We start from the raw sequence: 25,850 nt of genomic DNA, 5'->3' as shown, positions 1-25,850 counted from the left end.
TATTATCACAGCCAAAGAACCATTTCAAACCTTTTTTTTTGTCTACCACTCTGTCAATTCTCTTCTCATTTTTCTATTGGAGGGCAATTGGATTTGGTGTCACAACAAATTTAAACATTTACATATGTGACAAATAATAGAAACTGTTGAAAAGTACTAAATTGGTTCTAAAAGATAGTATTTAAGTTCTAAAGCTCAAACATTTTACATAGACTGTCTACAGAGAAGTGCAATGAATTCTTCCGACTTTAGCATGAATTATTCTCCCCAGTGTATACCTTACGTGAAAGAGTTATTCATTACAACCATGAACATATTCACCATTCTATCACACATGGCTGCTGAAGATCCTTCTGTAGCACACGACTCCAGGTCAGAGGTCACTCAAATCTACAGGCCTGAGATCTGCTAATCGGATCACGTACACAACCAGGACACAGAGGCCAGACTGCGTAGTGAAAACCCCAGAATTACGCTTCTGATGTTGTGGGCACTGAACTGCTGAGATGGCTGCACAGGCAGTACAGAGAGGCCTGGATGGGAAGTCCATTCTTTAGCTCTGTGGCCTTAGGAAACTGATGTAACCTCTGGCCCTCTGTGAAACAAAAACAATATTACCTGCTTCCCAGGGTAGATAAGAGGATTAGATAAAACTGAGATGATGAATGAGTCAGGACTGTAGCTGGTATTAAATAAATGTTGGTTTCTCTCTTATTCACAGTTATCTATGATATTAATAATAATGGGGTCTGGCTCAGAGTTAACCTTAAATAAGTGAGAGGGAGAACATGAAAGTGAGAATGAGAGGGAGTGTACTGGTGTGTGTGCGTGTGTGGGGGGGGGCATTAAAAATTATTTTATAGTTAAAAGTAATCTCAAAACTCCTTTGAGTTTGTTGGATACTCATTTTTTAAAAGCTTACCTCAAATTTTCATTTTTTAATATCTCTAACATTTCAATCTTAGGGGATCTAATGAATATATTTTTGCACGAATTCTTTAATAACTTGCTACTCAACATGTGCATTAAGGATGAGCCCTAAAATTATCCCCAAGGAGCGTGTGAGAAATGCATCAAAATCTACATTTTAACAAGGCCTCCAGCTGACCAGTGTGCACACTGACCTTTGAGAAGAGCTGGTTTTAACAGAGCATATCCTCAAGTTAACTTTTACATGTTTTGTGCTCTATCTGTACACTTGGGATGGTATTTAGGAACTAGGCTTTTAAAAACAAATAACATACTTTTTCTTCATGTCTTGTATCTTTCATTTCTAAGTCTAGAATCAGGAGTATAAAAAGGAAAAAAAGAAACCAAACTCCTCACCCTTCCATTAAGTTGGACTCACCCATATAAGATTTAACTACGACAGGGAGGGTAAAAAACCAACAATAATATGTCGCTTTGCTTCCTGAAATAAGATGACAAAACATATTGTAAGTTCTGAAACTTTATAGATCCATAGGAAGTGTGCAATTTAAAAGTCTTAATTTTCCAAGGGACTATATTTAAATCTCCCTTTCTTATAACATTCTCTTGTGGAATAAGTGGTGGTAATTTATAACTAATTTCTCCAGCATCCAAATTAGACTGAAAATTAGACTGTGAGAGAGATTCACAACTTTGCAGGGATTTCCACTGTCTCCTTCTGCTACATCTTAAAAAAGAAAGACATAATCAAGGAAACAACCACAGGCTACTATGATGGCTGCTGTACCACAATATTATTTTTATGCTTGGGAATGGGGCACTATACGTAACTTGGATATTATATTTTAGAATGAGTCTACATGTTTTATATATACAAAGCTTTTTTTGAGAGAAATTAGCTGGGCTTTTAATAAACTGCTTGTCTACTTAAAATTCTAATTGATAGCTAACAAATTCAGATCACCTAAAAAAACAGAAGATGAATGCTGGACAAGCTTTCTTTATCCTCTCTATTAAGTAAACACAGAGCTGCGTTATAGTATCCTTGATTAGCACAACTGGGTTCCTCAGATAGGATCCAGCCGAAACGTGTACTAGGGTTAGATGAATGGTTTTACCTGCTGGATCCCTCACTGGTTCCCAGTGCAAGTCACTGTCTTTTTCTCGGATCCATCCACAAAGCCCATGGTCAAAATTACAACTGTGTATCAGAACACCTGCAAGGAAATAACCAGAAACATGAGTAGACCACAAACCCAACAGCTAATGACAAAAATGAATCTGTGAACTAGGGGTATCTGTACAAGTGTTCTCTCCTGTCCGCACTTAATTATCCCACCAGAATGTCTCTTCATGAGACCAAAAGGAAATCACATGAATCCTTTCTCAGCACAATTGTGCATCAGTGCTCAGCTGTAAAAATAGAACACACAACTGTTGCCAAATTATGACCTTCTTACATCATTTATAAAAGATGATTTCCTCCTCAGCTTAAATGCTGCTTTTCTATATTTTTTTTAAAAAGATAATGATGATTCAGTTTTTGCTCAACTGATTTAACTAGAGAGGAAACCAAGTGGTAAAAGAAAATGTATAATTTTCCCAGATGTAACCGAACAATCTACAATTTAAAAGTTATTTTAATGAAATGGAGGGAAAAAATAAAATGTCATCATAACGGTCCTAAGAATATAGGGATCTACCTGGATCGTCCTTTGCTTCGTCATCTGCACTGACTCCTCTTTCAATTTCAAATATTTCAAACAAGTCATTTGAAGGCTGCCGCGGAACTACAAGAGAGAGAGGCATTTTGTTTTGTTTCGATGAGGCATTGACAAAGAAGCATTACCTTTACCGATGGGGCAGGGGGAAAAGACCTAGGTATTTCACTCATCTGGAAGAATCCAAAATATTTAATCACAGTTCACATGAAGATTCATGAAGTCTGTTCTGCAGAGATCTTATACTGTAACATTCATGTGGGTACAATTTTAAAAAATGGGTTTCAAAAGTTTCTAAAATTCAACATAAAATACATGAAAAAGTCTTTATCGGGAAAATACATTTTAAAACAGCTACCAATGGCGAGCAAAATATCTCTATGAAATTCTAAAACTTGTCTATGAAAGATACATTATGAACTCTAAATTAAGGCTGTTTTAATGGAAAACAAAATGCCCGTGATCGCAGCGAATGGTTTGACTTTCTAACCAAAACATGGACTCCTCTCCAGTGAACCCTACGTATGCTATGTCTTCTGGGCTTAAGCAGGTTCCTTGGCTCCTTTAAGATCAAATCCAAACTCCAAATTGCACAGCATTCACAATCCACCCCCAAAACACACAGTACTGCCCAAATATGCCATTCATGTTCACGTCTCTGACCCCATCCCCAGCTTGGGACGCTCTTCTCCCTGGTAATTAACCAGCCAAACTTCCCCTCTCTGTTCAAGGGTCAGTGTAAATATCACTGACTGGGTGAAAACTTTCATGTTCTGGGCGAATTCAAATCTTCCCCCTTGTACTGATGGGTCATGTTTACACGCCTCTATTACACTCTTTCCTAAAGAACTGCAGTTATTTACATACGTGTGTCTCTCCCTCTGCTGGTCTCTGAGGTCCTGGAGGGCCTCGATCATGTCTTACTCATGTGGCATTCCCAGGGCTTGACCTAGTGACAGGCACTCAACAAGTGTTTATTGAATGAATGGGAAGGTCTTGTCAGAAACCCACGTACTTTGTCAATCCTTTTCCTCAAATGAAACAAGTGGGACAGAGCTGAAAAATACACTTTAAAAAATGGATTCGTATAAATCATTATTTGCTCATTCATTCAATGTACATCTGATCGCCACCCATATGCCAAGCACTGGGGTAGGTCCCGAGGAGACAAGGTAAAAGGGTGAACAAGACCAACAAGGACCTGGCCCCTGTGGAGCTTGCATTCTAATGGGAGAGGCAAACATTAAACATGTAGATAAAAGAACACCACAACTCTAAATTCTGATGAAAACTAGGACGGAAAAACACCAGATGATGTCAGGGAGAATAGCTTGCTTGGGAGTGGGGAGTGTGTGAGAATGTTGGTGGTAGTGGAGGGGAATTCTTGGCCAAAGATCAGGGAATCCTCCCTTTTCTTTGCCAGAACTTAAATTAATTAGCTCTATTTTTATAAGGCAGGGAGTAAAAGATGTAGAACACCAAGGAACACACATTAGTCAAAAGGGTTCTTTTTCATTAATGTTCCAATTATTTTTAGCAGTAACTTTTTAAAGCAAGTAAACGAACCCATAATATTTGCACTGATTTTTTGAGCTCACTGCTTTTGAAGTTTTTCCTTTTTGTTGCAAAAGTCCAAACAGTGAAGCCCCTTCCTCTTCCACTTCCCCCACTCACATACACCCCTCTACACACAGCCTGAGAAAGATGAAAGAAGAGAAGCGGGTCAAAGGACGAGATCTGGGGACACAGCCTGATCACAGGTGCCCTGGGAGAGGCAAACGGCCGCCCTCTTTTACACTCAGATGACTGACAGCAATGACATCCAATTCCAGCTTTCCTTTCCTCACTTGGAGCTCTGAGAGGGAGACCGCCTCCTATTTACTAGAAATATTACAGAGTTGTAGGCATACATGCTTCATTTCTCATGACAGAGAAAGTTAAAACACACACACACAACTCTATAGAACAACACTTTTTTGTTCCCTTCTCTTGTTGTAACTTATAGAAATCACCTCTGGATTGTAATAGTTCAAATCTTACAGTACCATACTTTAGGGGCATTATGATGGTTTCTCAGCACCCTCTTCTCCAAGTGAAGGATGGTCAAATGGTAAATGGAGTCTTGGTGCAGAGGGAGAGGATCCTAAAAAGGTTTCCTGGCACAGGGACCTGTTTTATAAAAGATCAAGGACATCCTCTCTGAGCAAGCACCATTCAGTCTGAGAGTGAAAGAACATGGAACCTTCCAAGCAAAAAGCAAAGTGCTGGAGTGGGGGAAGACGGAGTATTTCAGGCAGTAAGTACAAAGACAGTGCTCGGGAACATTAGAGAAAGGAGTTCACAGTGTCTGGAGGATGCTCAGAAATGAAGAAAGTGGGATGGGAGGAGGTTAAAAGGAAGGAATGAGACCACATGTTTGGAAAACAGTCACCCAGAAAATTAGTTATCTAACAACTCGCAAAGTGCCAGATGGTTATTAGTATTTTAGGCACTTGGTTTCCAAGAACCTTTTAATTTAGCAGCGGACGATCGTGCACACCTTCATTGCAATTCACTGGGAAACATGCCAAGGAATTTAGACCTGAAATGCTCAGCAGCTATTAGTTCTTACAATTTTGTGTGCTCCAGTCTGTAGCTCTGCCAAAGTACTGAACGAATCCTCCTTCCTTACGCATACCAGTATGGACTGGTAAGCATCCCACTGACGTGTCAAGAGAAGGTTCACTACTCACTCCCTGGTATGTTTTACAGTTTATATAAAAATATTAAGCGAAATAATTTCCACTATGTACAAGAGAAACAGGTGAACAAACAAAAAAAAAACAGACTAGAAAAAACAGTGATAAGAAATACACTCCCACACTTCACACTTATATGGTCGATTAACATATGACAAAGGAACCAAGACTATACAATGGGGAAAGGACAGTCTCCTCAATAAATCATGTTGGGAAAACTGGACAGCCACATGCAAAAGAATGAAACTGGATCATTTTCTTACACTACACACAAAAAATGACAGAATGGGCTAAAGACTTGAACGTAAGACTTGAAATCATAAAACTCGTAGAATAAAAACCACAGGCATTAAGCTCCTTAATGCTGGCCTTGGAGATGATTTCTTTAGATCTGACGCCGAAAGCAAAATGAATAAGTGGGACTACATCACAAAAAACCTTCTGTGCAGGAAAGGAAATGATCGACAAAAATGAATGGGAGAAATATTTGCAGATCATTTATCTGGTAAGGAGTTAATATCCAAAATATATAAAGAACTCATACAACTCCATAGGAAAAAAACAATCTGATTAAAAAAATGGGAAGATCTGAAGAGAGATTTTTCCAAGGAAGATATACTAAAAGTGCATGAAAAGGCGCTCATCATCATTAATCACCAGGGAAATGCACACCAAAACCATGATGAGATATCACCTCACATCTATTAGGATGGCTACTATCAAAAAGACAGTGGGCCCCGGAACAACACGAGTTTGAACTGTACGGGTCCACGCTTATGCATATGAGTATTTTTCACTGAACATGTGCAACAGATCCACCACACCGTCCACAGCTGGTTGAATCCACCACATGATACGGAACCTTGGATGGGGTGGGCCAAATGTAAAGTTATATGCAGATTTTCAACTGTGCAGAAGGTTAGTACTCCAACCCTTGAACAACTCAGGAAATTGACTGCCCAGGAAATAACAGATGGTTATTTGCATGCGGAGAAAAGGGAACTGTCATGCACTGTTGATGGGAATAGGAATTTGAAAACGTTATGGAGAGTCCTCAAAAAATTAAAAATAGAACTAATGCGTAATACAGCAATTCCACGCTTGGGTATATATCTGAAGAAAGTGAACACACTAATTTGAAAAGATATATGCACCCCTGTGTTCACTGCATTGTTTACAACAGCCAAGACATGGAAACAACCTAAGTTCCCATCAATAGATGAAGGGGAAAAGAAGTGGTGGTATACACATACACATAATTAAATGTTCCTCAGCCATAAAAAAGAATGAAATCCTGCCATTTGTAACAACATGGATGGATCCTGAGGGTATTATGCTAAGGGTATTATTATGGCAGACAGAAAAAGACAAATACTGTATGATCTCACTTATATGTGGCATCTAAAAAAAAAAAAAAAAAGCTCATAGAACAACAGATTGGTGGCCGCCAGAGGCAGGAGGTAGGAGGTGAATGAAGTGGGTGAAAGGGGTCAAAGGGTACAAACTTCCAGTTATAGGTAAATTATGAGGATGTATAATGTATGCATGGTGTAGTTAATAATACTGTGTTGCATATTTGAAAGTTACTAAGAGAGCAAATTTAAAAGTTTCCAATCACAAGAAAAAAAAATTTATAACTATGTTTGCTGACAAGCGTTAACTAGACTTATTGTGGTGATCATTTTGTAACATATGCAAATATGGAATCATATTGTACACCTAAACCGATGTAATGTTACATGTCCATATACATCAATAACAATAATAAAGAAATACACCAATATGCTAATAAAAGTAGTCTGAGTACTGGAAATAAAAGTAATGTTTTATCATTTATTGGTTTGTCTTTTGTAGTTCTGTATTTTTTAAGATTGTTTATAAAAAGCATTTCTATTATGAAAGAAAAAGTACCTAAAACATTGAAAGAAAAGAGAGTTCTGTCAGAGTATATACACAGTCTCCTACCCCATAGCAGCTATATGTCTGTTATTTGAATTTTGATTGCTCAAAGAGAACTTTGTTTGTTTTTTTTTGGTGGTACGCGGGCCACGCACTGCTGTGGCCTCTCCTGTTGCGGAGCACAGGCTCCGGACACGCAGGCCCAGCGGCCATGGCTCCTGGGCCCAGACGCTCCGCGGCATGTGGGATCCTCCCGGACCGGGGCACGAACCCATGTCCCCTGCATCGGCAGGCAGACTCTCAACCACTGCGCCACCAGGGAAGCCCCTCAAAGAGAACTTTGAATAGTCTTGATTCCTGTTATTAAATGTGAGGCTATGAAATTGAGATGTATTTATGAAATTCAAACATATTCTTTGATTCACTGCAGAAAATGCTAATTAAAATACATGACTAGCCTTATCTAAAAATAGAATTATAACCGGGAGAGATGCTAACACACACACACATATATTTATATTTATAAAGACAAACACATATCTGATATTTTCTGTAGTTGGACCATTAATCCTTAGAATCAGAATGGTATAATTTTAGAGATTAGAAAAGGATAAGAGAAATGCTAACAACACAGTTCCTCTACCATCTGTCTGTCCATCCTCCCTCCCTCTATTCCATCCACTTATTCATGCTCTCAATCAAGAAACTGACCATCCACTGAGTACGAGACACTGGGCTCACTTTTGTGAAGCAATGAGCATACTCTTTCCTTCATGGGATCTACATTCTAGAGGTGAAGACAGACATCTAACAATCTCCCATGTAATGAATGCTTTAAAGGAGAACTAGAGGATGCTATGTGAGCTTTGGTGGTGAGGGGGAGAAGGGGGGCTGTCTAAGCTAGCCCAGGAGGACGATGCATGAAAATCTCTGAGAGGTGCTGCTTACACTGCGACCTGAAGGATGAGTCACTGAGCTAGCGCCCTAGAGAGTGAACGGGTGTGAACTCAAACATCATTCTACGTGTAGAGCTCACAGGGGGAGAGGAAGGGGGAGGGAAGGAGGGAACCAAATGAAGCTGGAGATGCAGGCAGACGTTGCGGGGCCTTTTAAAGCTCTGTAAATATCGTGGACTTTCTTCTGGTGGAAACTGGAAGTCTCAAAGATTCTAACAGAGGAGCGCCAAGATCAGGTACATCATTCTGGCTGGAGCACAGAGAATGAACAGGAGGGAGGAGGGAGTGGCTGTCAGAGGGCAGTTATGACCAAAATTAACATAAAAAAAAGAATGTTCATATGCTCTTTAGAAGATTTCCTAAACATTTTTCTCCCATTAGTTAACGTTTCATCCCCCAAGACGTATGTCTTATAATCTTCCGCATGAACTAAAACACAGGGAACGTACAGGCACTGAAGCCAGCAGACAGCTGGATAAAAACGTGGTTGGCTGGGGCTCAGGGGCCCAGTACGTTCCTAGTGGCTGGGGAACCCGGAGCCCTGGAACCTGTGAGAATTGGCTACACAGATAAGCAAGAAACTTCTTAAAAGGAACTCCATCCCAGAACATTCTATTAAATATATTTTCCCCAGGGATATAATATTAATATATAGCCTGTGTTCATGAATGAAGTTTCCCAAAGAGTCGACTGCATATTTTTACCAAAAAGCATTAAAAGTAAGCACAGTGAAGTAAATGTAAATATTATCACACACATCTCCCACTGCCAGACTTCTTCCAAACAGTAAGTACTATAGCAGAATGTAAGCACAATTTATTAAAGGTAGGTTTGCAAATTCTGTTTCTGTTCTAGGGTGGCTCCCATGACATTACCCAGGCCAGCTCTGGCATTTGTTGTTGGACTAAAAGATTAAAGATAACACGGTCTTAAATTCTTTCTATGCTTAGGGATTTAGTTCATCTGAAGAGAATGGTATGTATGTAACTTTCCTAATATCCTGAAGGCTCTTTCTGGTGGCGAAATTTAGAGATGACAGAGTGGGGATGAGTGACAAGGGTTTTAAGAGGCCACCTCTTGCATCTCCCCTCCACACCGCTTTCTCTTCTCCTCCTCTCCCTCTGACCCCTCCCTTTTCTCCTCTGCCCCTTTCTTTCCCTCTCCAGATGAAGAACATACACATTACAGCTTTAAATTACCAGAGAGAAGCAAATAAAAAGATTGGAAAAGAGACTCTGACATTTCCTTAACTACATTAGAGAGAAAATTCCCAGCCATCTACTACTGATTACTAGCAAAAAGCAAAAGCCTGCTGGGCTCAACAGAAATAAGCCCTTGCGTGCTAAAGCTTTCACTGTGTAGGAAAAATCCAAAAAGTTCAAAAGACACCTTTGGGCTGAGAGTAAAGAGCAGAACTGGGAACAATTATATCTCTAGTGAAAGGTGCAACCTACACACAGCTAATAATAATGAGCCCCAATTTGTGACTCCCCTCTCTCTCTTCTCATAAAGTTTCAGGACAACTTGAAGCACTGCCTGGAACAATTGCTAAGTGTGGCCATAAAGGTGATGACTCAACTTTTCTAGATCAGGAGATCATTTGACAGGGAACGTGGAGGGAGAGAAGAAGGAAGGAGACGAGAGAGGGGATGCAGGGGCGAGGCAAGAGATGGCATCTTAGACCCCTTGTCTTTCATCCCCACTCTGTCATCTCTAAAGATCCCTGGGTTTTGCCACCAGAACTGTTTTTATCCCCTTGCCCTCTTCTAAGCCAAAGGAAGTCAGAAGGTTAGGCGCTGTCAGGACTGAGTCCGAGTACTGGAACGGAACGCAGGCGGTACCACAGCCAACTATTTGACTACAGTACAGCTGCTTGGGTGAGTGCGGCACGAACACCCCCGAGGTGACACAGGTGACACCCGTGGGGGACAGGTGTCAATGCCCTCAGGCCAAATGAATCACTTTAGAGGAAGAAAGGAAGCTTTTATTTCTGATACTTATCAGACCCATCATGTATGTTTCTCATCTAGACAGATTCATCTCTGAAAAGGCTGTTGCTACTATTTGCTCGGTAAAGAAGTTGAGGTGATGCTGTCTCTGTTTTAACATCACAACTGTTCAATTAGGTACCGTAAACCCCTAAATAAAACAGGATGTTCCAATTATTTGGTCGTAAGTAAAGGGTCTATAAAATAGCAGCCTTCTATTTTCATTTTCTCTGCTCCCCTAATAGCTCATACTTGCAAATCAATTTGTTTCTAAAGGATCTGGTCAGCCAAAAATATCATTTAAAATATTGTGAACATTAAAACTGTAACGAACCATAATAAAAAGCATCAGAAAAATATAAACTCAAAACCAGAACACAAAATAGGGCTGTGTTTTTATGAGTTAAGTAGGAAATGTTATCATTACCATATAAATGAATTCAACAACATCAACAGAAGTAGTATAGCTATTGTGTATTGAGTTCTTATTATATGCCAAGCACACTCTCACCTAATTTTCACAACAGCCCAATGTAGTAGATACTATTATTATCACAACTTACAGATGAGGAAACATAGGAAGATTTAGTAACATGCCCCAAATCTCAGAGTGGCTGTGGCACAATACTTTTCATTACAACTCTATAGACTAATGTGCATAAAACTCAACAAAAAATCTGATTTCTGACTTTGGTCACGTTCACTAAGAACTCAATTTATACTTTCCGGAAAGAGCTATTTTTTTCTTTACCAGCCATCATAGGATCCAATTAAAATATACATAAAGTGCCTTGAAAACTTTCAGAATTCACAGCACCAGAATCTGACCTACAAGCAGTCCTTCAAAACCCTTGCTGAAATTTCATCTTCAGGGAGATGTCAGGCATCTTCTGGGAGATGTCAGGCATCTTCTCAGGGTCTCTCTAGGCCTTACGGTTTACTAGAAAGCAAACTAGTTTGAAGACCTGTTCACCCCTCAGCAGAAACAATCTTTTCACTCATCACCACATAGAATCAGAAAAGATCGTATTTCCATGACTAAGCACAATGTGATCACACCAGCCAGACTGTAAAATCCGTAAAAGGGAAATGAGAGAAAAAAACCTGTGGACCGCAGGCAGCAAAGCAGCAATCATTAAAGTGCAAACAGTTTTGTTCTTACTGGTGGTGCTTGGAATTTCAACACATTCTCATGCACATCACAGCAACCATGAGTCTGGTTTCCTGATATGGCCACTCATAAGAGCACCTGATACGTATTACAATGTATTCTATAATCTTTACTCTGAAACACTTTTTTTCTTTATATGACCCAGAGGCTATATGCTATATTTTAGGCACAATTTTAAACAACCCACATCTGGCTAATTCTGCCTCCATTCAAGACATGGTTCTGCTGGGTTGGAGCTGCCATTATTGGTTTAGAGAGCCCTACGCTTCAGTGCAGTCAGCAGATCAGCAGTGTTACTTACTTCTGAGCTTGTTAAAAATGCAGAATCTCAGGCCCTAACCTAGACCCACTGAATCAAAGTTTTCATTTTAACAAAGTGTCTGTGTGACCTGTACACACACTAAAGACTGAGATGTACGTCCCTAGAAAGTCCGATTTAGTAAGTTGGTGGTAGAAATTAGGCATCTACATTTTCAAGAGGCAGCCTAGGTTGTTCTGGTTCAACTGAGCTTCTGATAATACTTTTCTACTTCCTTATCCAAGTGCTATTATATTCCTTGCAGAGCTTCCTAGCTAAAACTGGACAGATCTGACGTGCTCAATTGTAAAGAAATTTTGAAAGGTTAAAAATAAGTTAAAACTTTGAATTTTTTAAAACCAGTAAGTTCTAAATAAAGTTAACATGATTCACAATCAGAATCCCCCGGGGTACTTTTTCAAAACACACGACTCAACTCTCCTGCTGGGAGAGCAGGATTCTATTACCCCTGGCCCTTCTCCTAAGGATTGACTACTATAATAAATTACTGTGACCAGTGACACTGGAAATGGGAAGATTAAAAATCACTGCATGAGGATAACACAAAGACAATGAAAATCACCTCAAATATCAACAGCTGGATAGATCCATGGTTACTATTTTGGTCTTTTTCCTTCCAGACTTTTATATTCATCCTGACATATGAAGACATGTATTTTACACGTAATTGGGATCAAATGGTATGCACAGTTTTGTATATTCTTTTCACTTAACATTTTTATAACCTAGGTACTTTCCCAAGTCATTAAACATTTTAAAAAAAAAAAAAAACATTACTTCATACTATTTCATGGTATTGCTAGACTGGAATTGCATTTTCCCCTAATGTCCTTTACTTTGGATTCTACATAATGTTTTTCTTATGTTCTCTGCTCTGGGATAGCTCCTACCTGCTCTTATACCAGATTTTTATCTTTGGTGTTCACCTGGTCTCCAACTTTTTAGCAATCCCCTACAGCATACCTCTGGCGTCCAGACAGGCAGCCCACCAGTTAAATCTGCCTTTCTTGCTCTAAGTCTGCCCAGCCCTTTTCTGCTCTCCCCTCCCCCCCAGGCTCTTCCAGAGTCCAAGATCAACCCACTGGTCTCAGAAACCATGCAAAGGAGAGCCAATGGTAGAAGGCTATTCGATTTGTGGAGCATGGTCCCTATAATTCTTAGTTCAGCCCAGCCTGACCTGAAGTGGGTTATAATAAACTCTAGTCCCAACAGTTAAATAAACCCAGTTAAATCCACTCAGGAAATGATGCACATTATATATACCTCTCCAAGAGGTTCACAGTGACCATTAGCATATTGAAAAGTCCCACACTTAACAAACCTATTTAAGCGACTAAACCAAGGGTCTCTTAAATTTATTTGACCTCGGAACTTTTTTAGGCATACACTTGCATAATATTCCAGAGAACTAATGTTCTATGAAACACACTTTAAGAAGCACTGGTCTGTCCCATTGGTGAAGGAACAAGAATTTCATGCTATATCAGGTAACTTTAGTGTTGCTCAAATCACGCCTATAGAACTAGCCCTGAAAATACATCTGGTTATAATTCTGTTCACACAATCTGAAAAACCTAGGGTTCCTCAAGTTAAAATTATTTTTAAAACACGTTTAATATTTCATATCATACATAAAAAGTCATTTCCTTAATCATGTATTATTTAAATGCTCCTGGGACTTCCCTGGTGGTGCAGTGGTTAAGAATCTGCCTGCCAATGCAGGGAACACGGGTTTGAGCCCTGGTCTGGGAAGATCCCACGTGCTGCGGAGCAACTAAGCCCATGCGCCACAACTACTGAGCCTGTGCTCTAGAGCCTGTGAGCCACAACTACTGAGCCCGTGCGCCACAACTACTGAGCCCGCGCGCCACAACTACTGAGCCCGCACGCCATGACTACTGAAGCCCGTGTTCCTAGAGCCCATGCTCCGCGACAAGAGAAGCCACCACAATGAGAAGCCCGTGCACCACAACGAAGAGTAGCCCCCGCTCACTGCAACTAGAGAAAGCCCGCTCACAGCAATGAAGACCCAGCACGGCCAAAAATAAATAAAATAAATAATAAAAGTGTAACAGAAAAATTATTTGAGCTAGTTTCAGGAGCTAGGAAATATATACTTTGAAACATTATCATCGTTTTCCTTCTCACTAACTTTGACTTTTCAGATTTAATAATCCACTGAATAGAACATCAATCTCCAAAAACGAAGGGAGGAAAGGGAGAGAGAGAGAGAAAGATGGTGGAAGCACAATTAAAAACCTCCCCATATTATAAAAATAAGTCACAATCAGGAAAGAATATTTTTTATTTCTTATAGATTTAATGTGTTACTAAACTAACTTGTGTATGGAAATAGATTACATGATGATAATTTTTATTTTAAAATGTCAAGAGTGATTGATCTAATCATTCATTTCTATGTCCCACAAATAGTATTCAATTGCTGATTATGTGCCAGGCACTATTCTAGGTTCTTGAGATATACCAATGAGCAAAACCGAGAAAGACCCCTGCCCCTCAAAAAGCTTATATTCTAGTCAGAAGAGACAAAAATAGACATTATAAATAAGTAAACAAGATACTATATAGAAGGTGATAAATGCTATTTTTAAAAACAGTAGAGAGTTGTGAGATCAGGTGTGCTGGCAGTGGCTGCAGAGGTCACAGTATTGAAGGGGGCGTCAGAGTGGCCTCACTGGCAAGTTGAGATGTGCATGAAGAGGTGAGACAAGCTGATAGCTGGAGGAAGAGTGTTCCAGAAAGAGGGAAGGGCTGGAGCAAAAATCCTAAGATGGGAGAAGCTGGAGGAACAGCGAGGAGGCTGGAGTCAAGTGAATGAGGGGAAGAGTGCTAGGAGATGTGATCTGAGGACTTTGGAAGCCGCCGGGAGGGCTTCTGTTCTCACTGAAGGAAGTGGGTGCTAATGCAGAGCTTTGAACAATGACATCTCATTTAAGTTTTAAAAGATGACTCTGGCTGCTGGGTTGAGGAGACACAGCAGAGGGACAAGGGTGGGAGCAGGCAGACCGGCTGAAAGGCTACCTCAGTACAGATCCGCGGGTCCTCACCCGTCATTCTCAAATCCAAAAGCTGCTTCCATAAACTCATTAGGTGGCAAATCTAACCTTCACTTAACCTAACTTAAATGGCTTTAGTAGCCAAATTAGTGTAAATATTCATGTTTCCCTGTAGAAACATTAATATGCTTCAGTGTGTGCTATACAGCAAATGCGCCTTATTCCTTTTCTAAAATCTAAAAAAATGCTCTATTACGTATCTGGAAAAAGGATTTTGGACCTGTACACCAGGGGGAAGTATGGCCTGGGCCAGACTGGTAGCCCTGGCGATGGTGAACAGTAGGCGCACTTCAGATATAATTTGAAGCCAGGGCTGACAGGATTTCCATACAGCTTCAATGTGGGTATAAAAAGTAATTTAAAATGACGCCAAGTTTTTTGGCCTTAGCAATTGGTAGGATGGAGGTGCTATCTCCTGGGGCGGGAAAAGCTGTGGGTAGAATGTCTTTGGGGTGACGATCAGGAATGATTAGACAAGTTGAGCTTGAGACATGTATCTTCATCCAACTAGAGCAGTTAAACAGGCAGGTGATATACAAGTCTAGAGTTTGGGGAGAAGTCTGGGCTAGAGATGTACTTGTGCTATAATTGTTTTTCTTCCTTGATTTCCTTTTAGAATATCTTTATAGTCTTTTCTTGGGGGACAATACATACCTACACACACACACACACACACACACACACACACACACACATCACAGAGGAAAGTTCTGTTTAACAACCTCTTCCATTAAACATATATATATCTTTCAATGTAAAGAAAAACACAACTGAAGTATGGGGCTATTTGGAGACTACTCAACAGTGGCTGTAATTAACATCACCTGAAAATTCATGGAATGAGGAGAGCCAAAGTCTACTCTCAGACCAGTGGAGAATAAGGATGGCTTAAGAAATTATTATGCCAGAAATGAAGAAAATAGTCAATGAATAAATGGTGTTGAACTAAAATAGTGCTAAGGTTCCTTTCTGTTTTCACAATGAATAAATACTAGTTATTTGTTCTGAATTAAGAACAGAACCACTCTCTTATTTGGAATATATGCTAAAGTCTCCAGACAGCAAATTAAGAAGTGTCCAAAATAATCCTCATCCATGCTGACATTAACCAGCAGCTAGGGCTGAAGATGAAATGAGGACGGAATTTAATTTTTGGCGGGACTATCCAGAGGCAGCAATGCTATCTGTGGCATGCAACAGCCTTGGCATGGAATCAAGGTACTTCTTTCCCAGGGCATGTCTTTAAGATCACACTCTCTTAGAACAAGTGCTCTCAAACATCATCGGAACTCCGTGTCTCCCCAGTTTCATCCTGCTAAATTCTGTTGGTGAACTTCAATGTTATTTATTTATTTATTTATTTTTGCGGTACGCGGGCCTCTCCCTGTTGTGGCCTCTCCCGTTGCGGAGCACAGGCTCCGGACGCGCAGGCTCAGCGGCCATGGCTCACGGGCCCAGCTGCTCCGCGGCATGTGGGATCCTCCCGGACCGGGGCACGAACCCGTGTTCCCTGCATCAGCAGGCGGACTCTCAACCACTGCACCACCAGGGAAGCCCTTCAATGTTATTTTTAATTCGTATGTGTGTTGGTATAGAGAGGAATAATGGGAAGCAAGAGAAACTTTTAAAAAGAGAACACATTAAAAGGCTCAGAAAGAGGTTGAAAAATTACAAATTTTGTTCTGGTAATAAGGGAACAACCTCTTCCTCCTTCAAAACTTCTCCTTTACCTATAGCCTCTATCACCATTGGTGGTACCCAGTCACCCATGAAAAATCTGGAATCTTTAAATCCAACCTAGCTCCAGTTTAGATTTAACCACCAGCTTACAGTAAATACAAGGGGTAGCTGTCCAGTTTTTCTCATCAAGCCTTGGCTCAAACTGCCAGTTTGTTGGCAGTTTATTGCACATGCTGTGCTGCTTCCTACACTTGTGCCTCTGTTGTGTGGTCCCCGTGAACTAAAATGCCTCCCTTTTTTCATCCCCTTTGCCCCATTTCACTCAAGAAGCCTCCCCACTCCCCAAACTGTCCCTGGCCAAAGATGGGTTAGGCACCCTTTCTCTCTACCCCCATAATGTCCCACACAAATCTCTCCCACTAACACAGTACCACAGTTATCTTCGGGGCAACTGTCTTTTCCACCAGACTATAAGCTTTTCTGATTTACCTTTGTAAGCCCAATGCCTAATATAGGGCCTGGCATTCTAAAACACACTAAAAATGTTTACTGATTGAATGAATGAACACTTAGATTAAAAGTTACATGGCACGTGCTATATTAAGCTCCCCATCTCTGAGAGTTTTCAAGTAAATATGAATATGTTAGAATTCTCATACTGGATAGAAGCTGTAATCTACTATATAACTTTGTGATACTCCTTCCATTTCTATTCACATTCTTATTTGCCCAACTGACTGGCTTCTATATAGCTCTTTACAATATTTCACAATAGGGATATATAACTTACACTTTGTATCTATGAGTTTTATTCTTATTCAAGCCATGGCCTGTGGTTGAAATGCCATCATAAAAAGCTTATTAAAAATGTGCTAACACAAAAGACCTCAAATAGCCAAAGCAATCCCGAGAAAGAAGAACAAAGTGGTAGGCATCACACTTCCTGATTTCAAGCTATACTAAAAAGATATAGTCATCAAAGAGTATTGTACTGGCATAAAAACAGACACATAGACCAATGGAACAAAATCAAGAGCCCAGAAATAAACCTAAGCGCATGCGGTCAAATAATATTTGACAAGGGAGCCAAGAATACTCAAGGGAGAAAATTCAGTCTCTTCATACATGGTGCTGGAAAAATTGGATAGCCACATGCAAAAGAATGAATCTAGACCCTAAACTTACACCACGCACAAAAATTAGCTCGAAATGAATTAAAGACTTGAACATAAGACCTGGAACCACAAAACTCCTAAAAGAAAACGTAGGAAGAAAGCTCCTTGACATGGGTCTTGGCAATGATTTTTTGATATGACACCTAAAGTACAAGCAATAAAATAATAAGTGGGATGACATCAAACTAAAAAGCTTCTGCACAGCAAAAGAAACCATCAACAAAACGAAAAGAAAACCTATGGAATGGGAAAAAATGTTTGCCAATCATGTATCCGGCAAGGGGTTAACATCTAAAATACATAGGGAACTCATACAACTTAATAGCAAAAAATCCAATAATCCAGTTAAAAAGTGGGCAAAGGACCTGAACAGGCATTTGTCCAAAGAAGAGATACTAAATGGCCAGCAGATACATGAGAAGATGCTCAGCATCATTAATTACTAGGGAATGCAAATCAAAACCACAATGAGATATCACCTCATACCTGTTAGAATGGCTGTTTACCAAAAGGACAAGAGATAACAAGTGGGTGAGGGTGTGGAGATAAGGGAACCCTGATGCGCTGTGGGTGGGATTTTAAGCCGGTGCAGCCACTATGGAAAACAGTATGGAGGTTCCACAAAAAACTGAAAACAGAACTACCATATGATCCAGCAATCCTAGTTCTGGGAATATATCCAAAGGAAATAAAAACACTATGCGTAAGAGATATCTGCACCTCTTCGTTCACAGCATTATTTACAATAGCCAAGACATGGAAACAACCGAAGTGTCCACTGACAGATGAATGAAGAAATTGTGGTATATATAAACACATCTACAGTGTAATATTAGTGAGCCGTAACAATGAGACGATCCTGCCATCTGAGACAACATGGATGGACCTTGAGGATAGAATGCTAAATGAAATAAATCGGACAGAGAAAGGCAAATACTGCACAAGACCTCACTTACCTGTGGACTGTTAACAGAAAACAAACTCATGGAAAAAGGGATCAGATTTGTGGTTACTAGAGGTGGGAAGGGAAAACAGGATGAAGGTGGTCAAAAGGTACAAATCCAGTTATAAGATACACTAGTACCAGGGATGTAGCATACAACAATATATACAACAACGACTATAGTTATACCTGCTGTATAACTTATATGGAAGTTGTTAAGACAGTAAGTCCTAAGAGTTCCCATACCAAAGAAAAAAAATGTGTTTTCCTTTTTCTTCTATTTTGTATCTACGTGAAATGATGGATGTTAACTAAACATACCGTGGTAATCATTTCATGATACGGATAAGCCAAACCACTATGCTGTACTCAAACGTATACGGTGCTGTATGTCAATTACATCTCAATAAAACTGGGAAAAAATCCCTCAAAAAAATGTGGTAACGTTTATGACTCACTGAACACATCTCCTCGGGGTTTCTGAGGCTCTGTCTGTATCCTGTTGTCAACTGTAATCCTTCTTGGAGACACAGTGGCAACTGGTGCTACACTTGTCAGGCTGGTGGTTGGTCCTCCTGGGGCTGCTGCTGGTGGAGGTGTTCTGAGTTCTGTGGGTGGGGCAGGCTGTGGCGCTGGCTTCAGGGCAGGTCTTGCTGTTGGCTCAGAGGTGGGCCTGCTGGTAATGACAGCAGGTACATAGGGTGTCTTCAGAGGCCACCTAGTACTTCTGACATCAGGGATCCAATTACTGTGTCCTCCATCGCCCCTTGAAATGGTACCATTTTCCTTTGGTACATGAATTGGACCTGAAGGTTCAATCATGACTTTTGGAATATCTAAAACAGTAAATGTATTTAAATTAGTGTACAACCCTCTCACCTTAAGAAGTAAGATATCAAATTGTAAAAAACAAACACATCAAAATACCTCATGCCAACTGGCTTACTTTTCACATTGAGAATATTCCCCTACTGTTAAGTCAGGCTGTTTTCCAAAAAAAATTAGTATGTGTGTGTATATGTAATATATACATATATATATTCATACACATATATATCTATTTGGTGGATATACACAAAAATTATATTTTCTGTAATGAAATGTATCATCTGAAACATAAAATGTTTTAAGTATTTGTAAAGTGGAAAGAGAGAAGAATGCAGAGATATTTTAAAATTTTAAAATATGAGAAATGTATATTTAGAGTCTATGTTAAGTGTCTCCATGGTATGTGTATATTATAAAATCATGTTTAGAATTGTCTGAAGACTAATAGTTTTCCCTTCCACACTTTATATAAATTAAATTCACACAAATACATTTACATTAAATGTTCTACTCACTGTTCTATATTTGGTTTTCCTTCCCCTTTACTAATTTATACAATTGCTTTTTAAAAAAAAATTTCAGAGGTCACCAAGATCACCTGTGGAAACTCTGTCCTTGATTGTATTCACCGAAAGGAATTAATATTTAATCTTCTTGTAAGCATATATTCCAGACTGGGAGTATAACTACATGACCCTTCAAAACTCCTTTAATCCTCATGATTTTATGCCCCATGATTTTCAGTAAATATTTTACTCCAGACATTTAAAAAATGATCTATCGTTGCATGAAATGTATGCTAAATTGTGGCCTTTGGTTTGTGAAACTTTCATCTTGGAGGGTACTTTTTTAATGTTTATCTACTGACATACATAGCCATACTACAAATAGAGCTTATAAAAATTTAAAAAGCAAAACAGTTCTGAACGTAGAGAAAATAAATATGGAAATGATTTTTTAAGAGCAGAATTGGAGGCATAAAACAGAGGAAAGAATATATTCAGATTATCCCACCATTATAATCTAATGTTAATGACAAACATACATTTAAAATCAAATCCTCAAGGAGGGCTCTATAATTTCGTACCAGCTAAGGAGAAGCTACTGAGAGAGTTTAGTCAAGGAACTGAATGCTTTTAAGATTAGAATGTATTACTGAGTCTTTAATTTTTAAAAATTACTGAGCAAGTGATTTTATTGTTTGTGGAAATCACGGACTAGTATTACTAGATATGAAAAGTGATATTCGTTTGATAATTAATCTTGTTCCTTATCTTTCCTAGTAATGGCCTTTGTGTAATCTTGTACTTCCTGCTGGAATTTGGAGCTGGGAGACAAGCATGACTCACAAACACAATTCAGTCCGTCGCCCTGGTATCCGTCTTTACATTTACACTTGTAGGACCCGTGTACGTTGTAACATCGAGCAAAGGTGCTGCATTGATACTGACCAAGGGAGCATTCATCTATATCTGCATCAGGAAGTAGGAAAAGAAGAGGTTTATTTGGGAGATAAATATGATTACACATAAAAGAAATATGATTATTTTATGATAAATATGATGACACCAAAAATACACAGTTTCAAATAAAATTTTTTTTTTTGCAATGTGAAGGTTCACATAAAATTGGCAGATAAAGAGAAGAAATAAAGTAGTGTGCGCCCAGAGCTGCTAGTGTTTGAGTTTCACTTCTGTTTGTTTAATTTAATGCCAGTACCCTCCCCTGCCCTTGACATCCCAGTCATCACCATAATTAAGAGACCTTTCCGCTCCACAGGAAAAAACAACACAAAGCAAGGGCTGGGGTTCATTACCGTGACATTGGTATTTGCCTCCAATGTACATGAGGTCGAAGCCTTTATGACATTTGCAGATGTAACTCCCAAAAGTGTTGACACACTGCCTGTATCTAGGGCAGGAGGCTCTTCCAGTAGCACATTCATCAATGTCTAGAAACATAAGCCAATGCGTCTTAGGAAGGGCAACAGCACGTTCAGACGGAGGAGCTTTTAAAATACACTACTATCTGCAAATGGTTGTGCGCACGTAGTGGCTCATCATAAATGTTATCCAGCTGGTTGCCCTGACAGGCAACATAAATCCCATATCTCCAAATTTCAACTCATCCTTCCAAGCCAAGCCGTCCTCCTCTTGTACCGTATCTCAGCATGTACTGCACCTGTATCCCCTCCCCAGTTGCTTCAACTAGAAACATGAGTCATCCTTGACAACCATATTTCCCTTAACCTCAGCTGATTCTACCTCTCACAAATTCTTTGAACTCATTTACTCTGCTCTTCACCCACTGCCTTTACCCTAGCCCAAGCCACCATCTCCCAGGATAGACTATTCCAAGAGCCTCCAAACTGGCCTTTTCCCTGCCAATCTTAGCCTCTCCAAAGCATTCCCACTCAACTGTCAACAAATGATTTTATTAAGACATAAGAAGGGATTGTTCCCATGCTCAAAACTCTCAACTGTTTCTACTTGCTTTCTGAATTCATTCCTCATTCCTCATCACGTCTTTGACGACCTTGTAATAAACAGTCCTCACCCACCTCACTGGCTGTATCTCAAGCCACCCCCCACCCCATACTCTGTACTTAAGGATATGGTTTTCTTTCTTTCAGAACCTCAAACAGACCAACCTCTCTTTCACTGCAGTGCTCTGCAACGTGTTCACCAGCTTGGCTGATTCTTCCTGTGGCCAATGGTCCATGTCTAACTTCAGGGCTTTCCTTGACCATTATTTTCTAAAATAGATCCTTTTTGTTTTTTACTCCCTTAGTTATTCATATTAACACTTGGCATTGTTTGTAATTTTACTGAATATTTCTTTCTTTTCTGCCTCTTCCAGAGGACTGAAATCTTGTCTGCTTTGTCCATTACTCTATATCCTAGCACTTAGCACAGTGCCTGGTATATAGAAAATACTCAGTAAATATCTCTTGAGCCCCCAAATACCTCCATTCATTCAGTGCTTACTACATGTGAGGTACCGTGCTAAGCTCTTTGCGTTCATGATCTCATTCAATCCTCACAAGGACATTACTCCCATTTTAAAGATGAGAAGACTGAAGCGCCAAGAAAGGAAGCCTCTTACCTAAGGTTACATATCAAGTCTATGGCAGAGCCAGGTTTAAAATCAAAGTCCAGACTCTTAACCACAATCTTTTACTGCCTTCCTAATTTACAGGGGGAAAAAAAAAAAAAAACTAACCCTTTAGTGCAATACATACAGCCTAGCCCTGTCTACCAGCTCAGCTTCAATACTCATTGCCTCTTACGTCCTAGAAATACTGAGCTCTTCTTGTTCCCTGAATATTATGCTCCCTCTAAACTTCGATGCCTTGCACGTGTGGTTTCCTCTGTCTGAAGCTTCCTCCTGTCCCTCATTTTTTTTTGGAAACAAAGTTTCCACGGTCTTTTCACAGATAGAGGTCCCCTTCTGAGACATCTGATATTGTCTAAAGGATAGCTAATTACCTGATGTTAAGTAACTGCCCTTTTTCCTTCCTGCCATCACATTTCACTTTCTTCCTTACCCTAGAGAGACTGCTGATAGAGATGCTTGATTTTACAACTCACCCACACAGGTCCTCCCATCAGGAGCCAGCCGTAGGCCAGGAGAGGGGCACTGGCACCGAATTTGTCCTTTGACAACATCACAGCCATACTGACAGTTTGCCATGGAGCACGTCAGGGCACCTGGAAAGACAGTGACTGTCCAAGAGAGGCAGAGGGCATACTCTGTACCTAATATAACTATGTTTTCTACTTGTCCTGAAATCAGTGACACTGAATCAACAATGCAGATGAAAAGGGCTTAGTTCTCCAACAGTCTAAAGAAAGTCAAAAATAGGAGGAAGAACACAAAGACCTTCTTCCCTCAGGGATAATTAAGAAGGGAACCAGCTCTGTTAGCATCTGGGGAAGACCTTTAATGTATTTGAAGAAATAGCAGACAAATGTAAAACTTTATCTCAGAGAGATTATCTGGAAGCTTTTCCAGTGGCCAAGGAAATTGGAGCATTGAGGTATTTTTCCAGATTACTCATGTTAAGTGATGGTCTTAACTAAGGCATCCAAGTAACTGTCTCAACCATCCATTAAACTTCTCCAGGCACAGCAGATTTCCCACTGAGTTGTACAATGTTAGAGGATTCTAGCATCACTGCCACAGGTTAATAAACATGAACTCACCTTATTGCAAAAAGTTCCATGCTAAATATGCAATGATAAATAAAATCAGCTAACCTTTTTTATTTTATAAAATGCAACCCAGTTAGAGAGAGACAACTGATAATTAACTGATTGATAATTAACCAATTTAACTGACAGTTCAGTAAAATTAAAAATGAAGTCATCAATTGTTGGATATCATAGAACCACAATCTCAATTCAATGTTCAGCCTGCAGAGAATTTCAGGCCATTGTCTGTTTTATAAACACATCAAAATGATAGTAGGAAACACCATCCATTTCTTTCTTACAAAGACACAGATGAAATCTACCTTTATGTTATTATAATCATTTTTTTTAATTTGAAGTAGGTTTTTTTTTTTAAGAAAAAAACTTAGTCTTCAGACTACTATAAAGAAATGTAAAAATGAAGTGAGGGGCTTCCCTGGCGGCGCAGTGGTTGAGAGTCCGCCTGCCGATGCAGCGGACACGGGTTCGTGCCCCGGTCCGGGAAGATCCCACATGCCGCGGAGCGGCTGGGCCCGTGAGCCGTGGCCGCTGAGCCTGCGCGTCCGGAGCCTGTGCTCCACAACGGGAGAGGCCACAACAGTGAGAGGCCCGTGTACCGCAAAAAAAAAAAAAAAAAAAAATGAAGTGAGGAGGTACTTATGGACGGTTTATACTCAATCACCAGGCTGGATGGATTCTCTACCAGCAAATAATTTAGTGTCCATCCTTACCAAGAGCACAACAGCCCTCAAATGGTCACCAACGTTCTTTTTCTACATGGAATAGTTCTATGCCCAGATAGAAGACAAGCAGAAAAGTGCTAGGAAAAACGTTAGAAAATACATTCGTTTTGTGAGTCTTGTTCTAAAGACCATTTCCGAATCAATTTAACATTGGCAGCCCTGACAAAAGAATGTTAGACATCTACAGTGGGCAACTCTTATTTTGATTTTCCATTCCTTAGGCACACATACAAACACGTGCTCACATCCTGTTTAGGAGGAGGGCTAGGAGGCCACTTTTCACACACTCCCAGAGCACAGCATGAAGTCAAGCCCAAAGCTGTTAAGATTCTTGACATACTTGAGCAGGATCCATCCGGCATAAGCATGTATCCGTTGAGACAGTAGCACTTGTAGCTGCCGTAAGTGTTCATGCACCTGTGCTTGCAGGGCCGCGGCTTCAGGCCACACTCGTTTAAATCTGAAAAGAATGGGGTTGAAGCAGAAATGTGACAAAGCCTCAACATTAAAGCAAACCACTGAAAATGCTTCTCTATTCCGAAGAATGAAGAAGAAGAGTCAGTCAAGCTATAGTAACCAGCCATTTACATAAGAGATAGAGTCTGTTCACAGTGTCTTCGTTTTAATGCTGGTTACACTGGGGACCACCAGGAGTTTCCTATCAGAGGTGACCGAAAGCCTTATAATAATGGAAGGCCGTGTGAATTTCTGAGGCTTAAGTAATGTAGTGCATGTGATCTCTGTTTACAAAGGACAGTTGGGAAGATTCCCCTCACAGACACGTGGCTTATCATCCCTAGTAAGAGCAGAGCACAAACCGTCTTTCTGACTCCAGAACCTCAAAATATCTGGGTGATACTACTAGATTCACTCCTGACAATGTGATCTTCCTATTTCAATTTCTTCCTGTCTCTGTTTAAAGAACATACTGTGTGAGCCTATCTTAGTTTACAGAAAGTACATGGATTTTTAACACTAGACTGCTTTGACCTTCCCAAAGAAAAGCTCTTTTTTTCAGAGGATAGAAGCTCATTGAATTAGAGTGATCAATACTGAGGTTCCTCTTGTTCAATCTTATAAAGTGTATATTGATCTCAGATTAAAGAAGAAATGTCAGTCTCCTACTTTAGTAAAGCATTTGAGTCACAAAATAAACTTAAAAAAAAAAAAAAAGACCCTCCAACATCATAGTTTCATTCATTCTGCAGTTAGGAAGGGCATAAAGAAATACTAGTGGATAATAGATAATAGATTATCATTATGTATTTCACGTTTATTGGTTTAAATATCAATATGAAGTGAGTAAATAAACTTGAGAATTTTCCAACTCAAGTTGAACACTGCCTCAAGTGAAAATAAATCTCATAATGACAAATATACACTGAAACAGTAATGTCCAAAATATAGACTTCATTAAGAAGAAATGACATGTTTATTTTGTCTGCACGGCCAGCATAAGTACCTGATTAGCATAATTTAATTATCTACT

At 39.8% G+C, this 25,850-nt stretch overlaps 1 protein-coding gene across 8 annotated transcripts in view; it reads right to left on the bottom strand.

Moving 5' to 3' along the window:
* NPNT (nephronectin) overlaps positions 1-25,850 on the bottom strand; it is a 75,893-nt gene that overhangs the window by 9,511 nt on the left and 40,532 nt on the right. For all 8 annotated transcript variants that reach the window (XM_027103443.1, XM_027103442.1, XM_027103437.1 and 5 more), the window contains 7 exons: positions 24,702-24,821; positions 23,016-23,135; positions 21,242-21,376; positions 20,775-20,897; positions 19,056-19,433; positions 2,634-2,720; positions 2,049-2,147 (listed from right to left, as the gene is read on the bottom strand). In XM_027103443.1, the coding sequence (XP_026959244.1) occupies positions 2,049-2,147; positions 2,634-2,720; positions 19,056-19,433; positions 20,775-20,897; positions 21,242-21,376; positions 23,016-23,135; positions 24,702-24,821 (1,062 nt within the window). The remainder of the gene's footprint in view (positions 1-2,048; positions 2,148-2,633; positions 2,721-19,055; positions 19,434-20,774; positions 20,898-21,241; positions 21,377-23,015; positions 23,136-24,701; positions 24,822-25,850) is intronic.

The sequence above is a fragment of the Aethalodelphis obliquidens genome, unplaced genomic scaffold (genome assembly GCF_003676395.1).
Source record: "Aethalodelphis obliquidens isolate GAN/ISIS:26980383/991018 unplaced genomic scaffold, ASM367639v1 scaffold6, whole genome shotgun sequence".
NCBI lineage: Eukaryota > Metazoa > Chordata > Mammalia > Artiodactyla > Delphinidae > Aethalodelphis > Aethalodelphis obliquidens.
The sequence above is the reverse complement of the archived record's forward strand: the minus strand, read 5'-3'. Positions and strand labels throughout refer to the sequence as shown.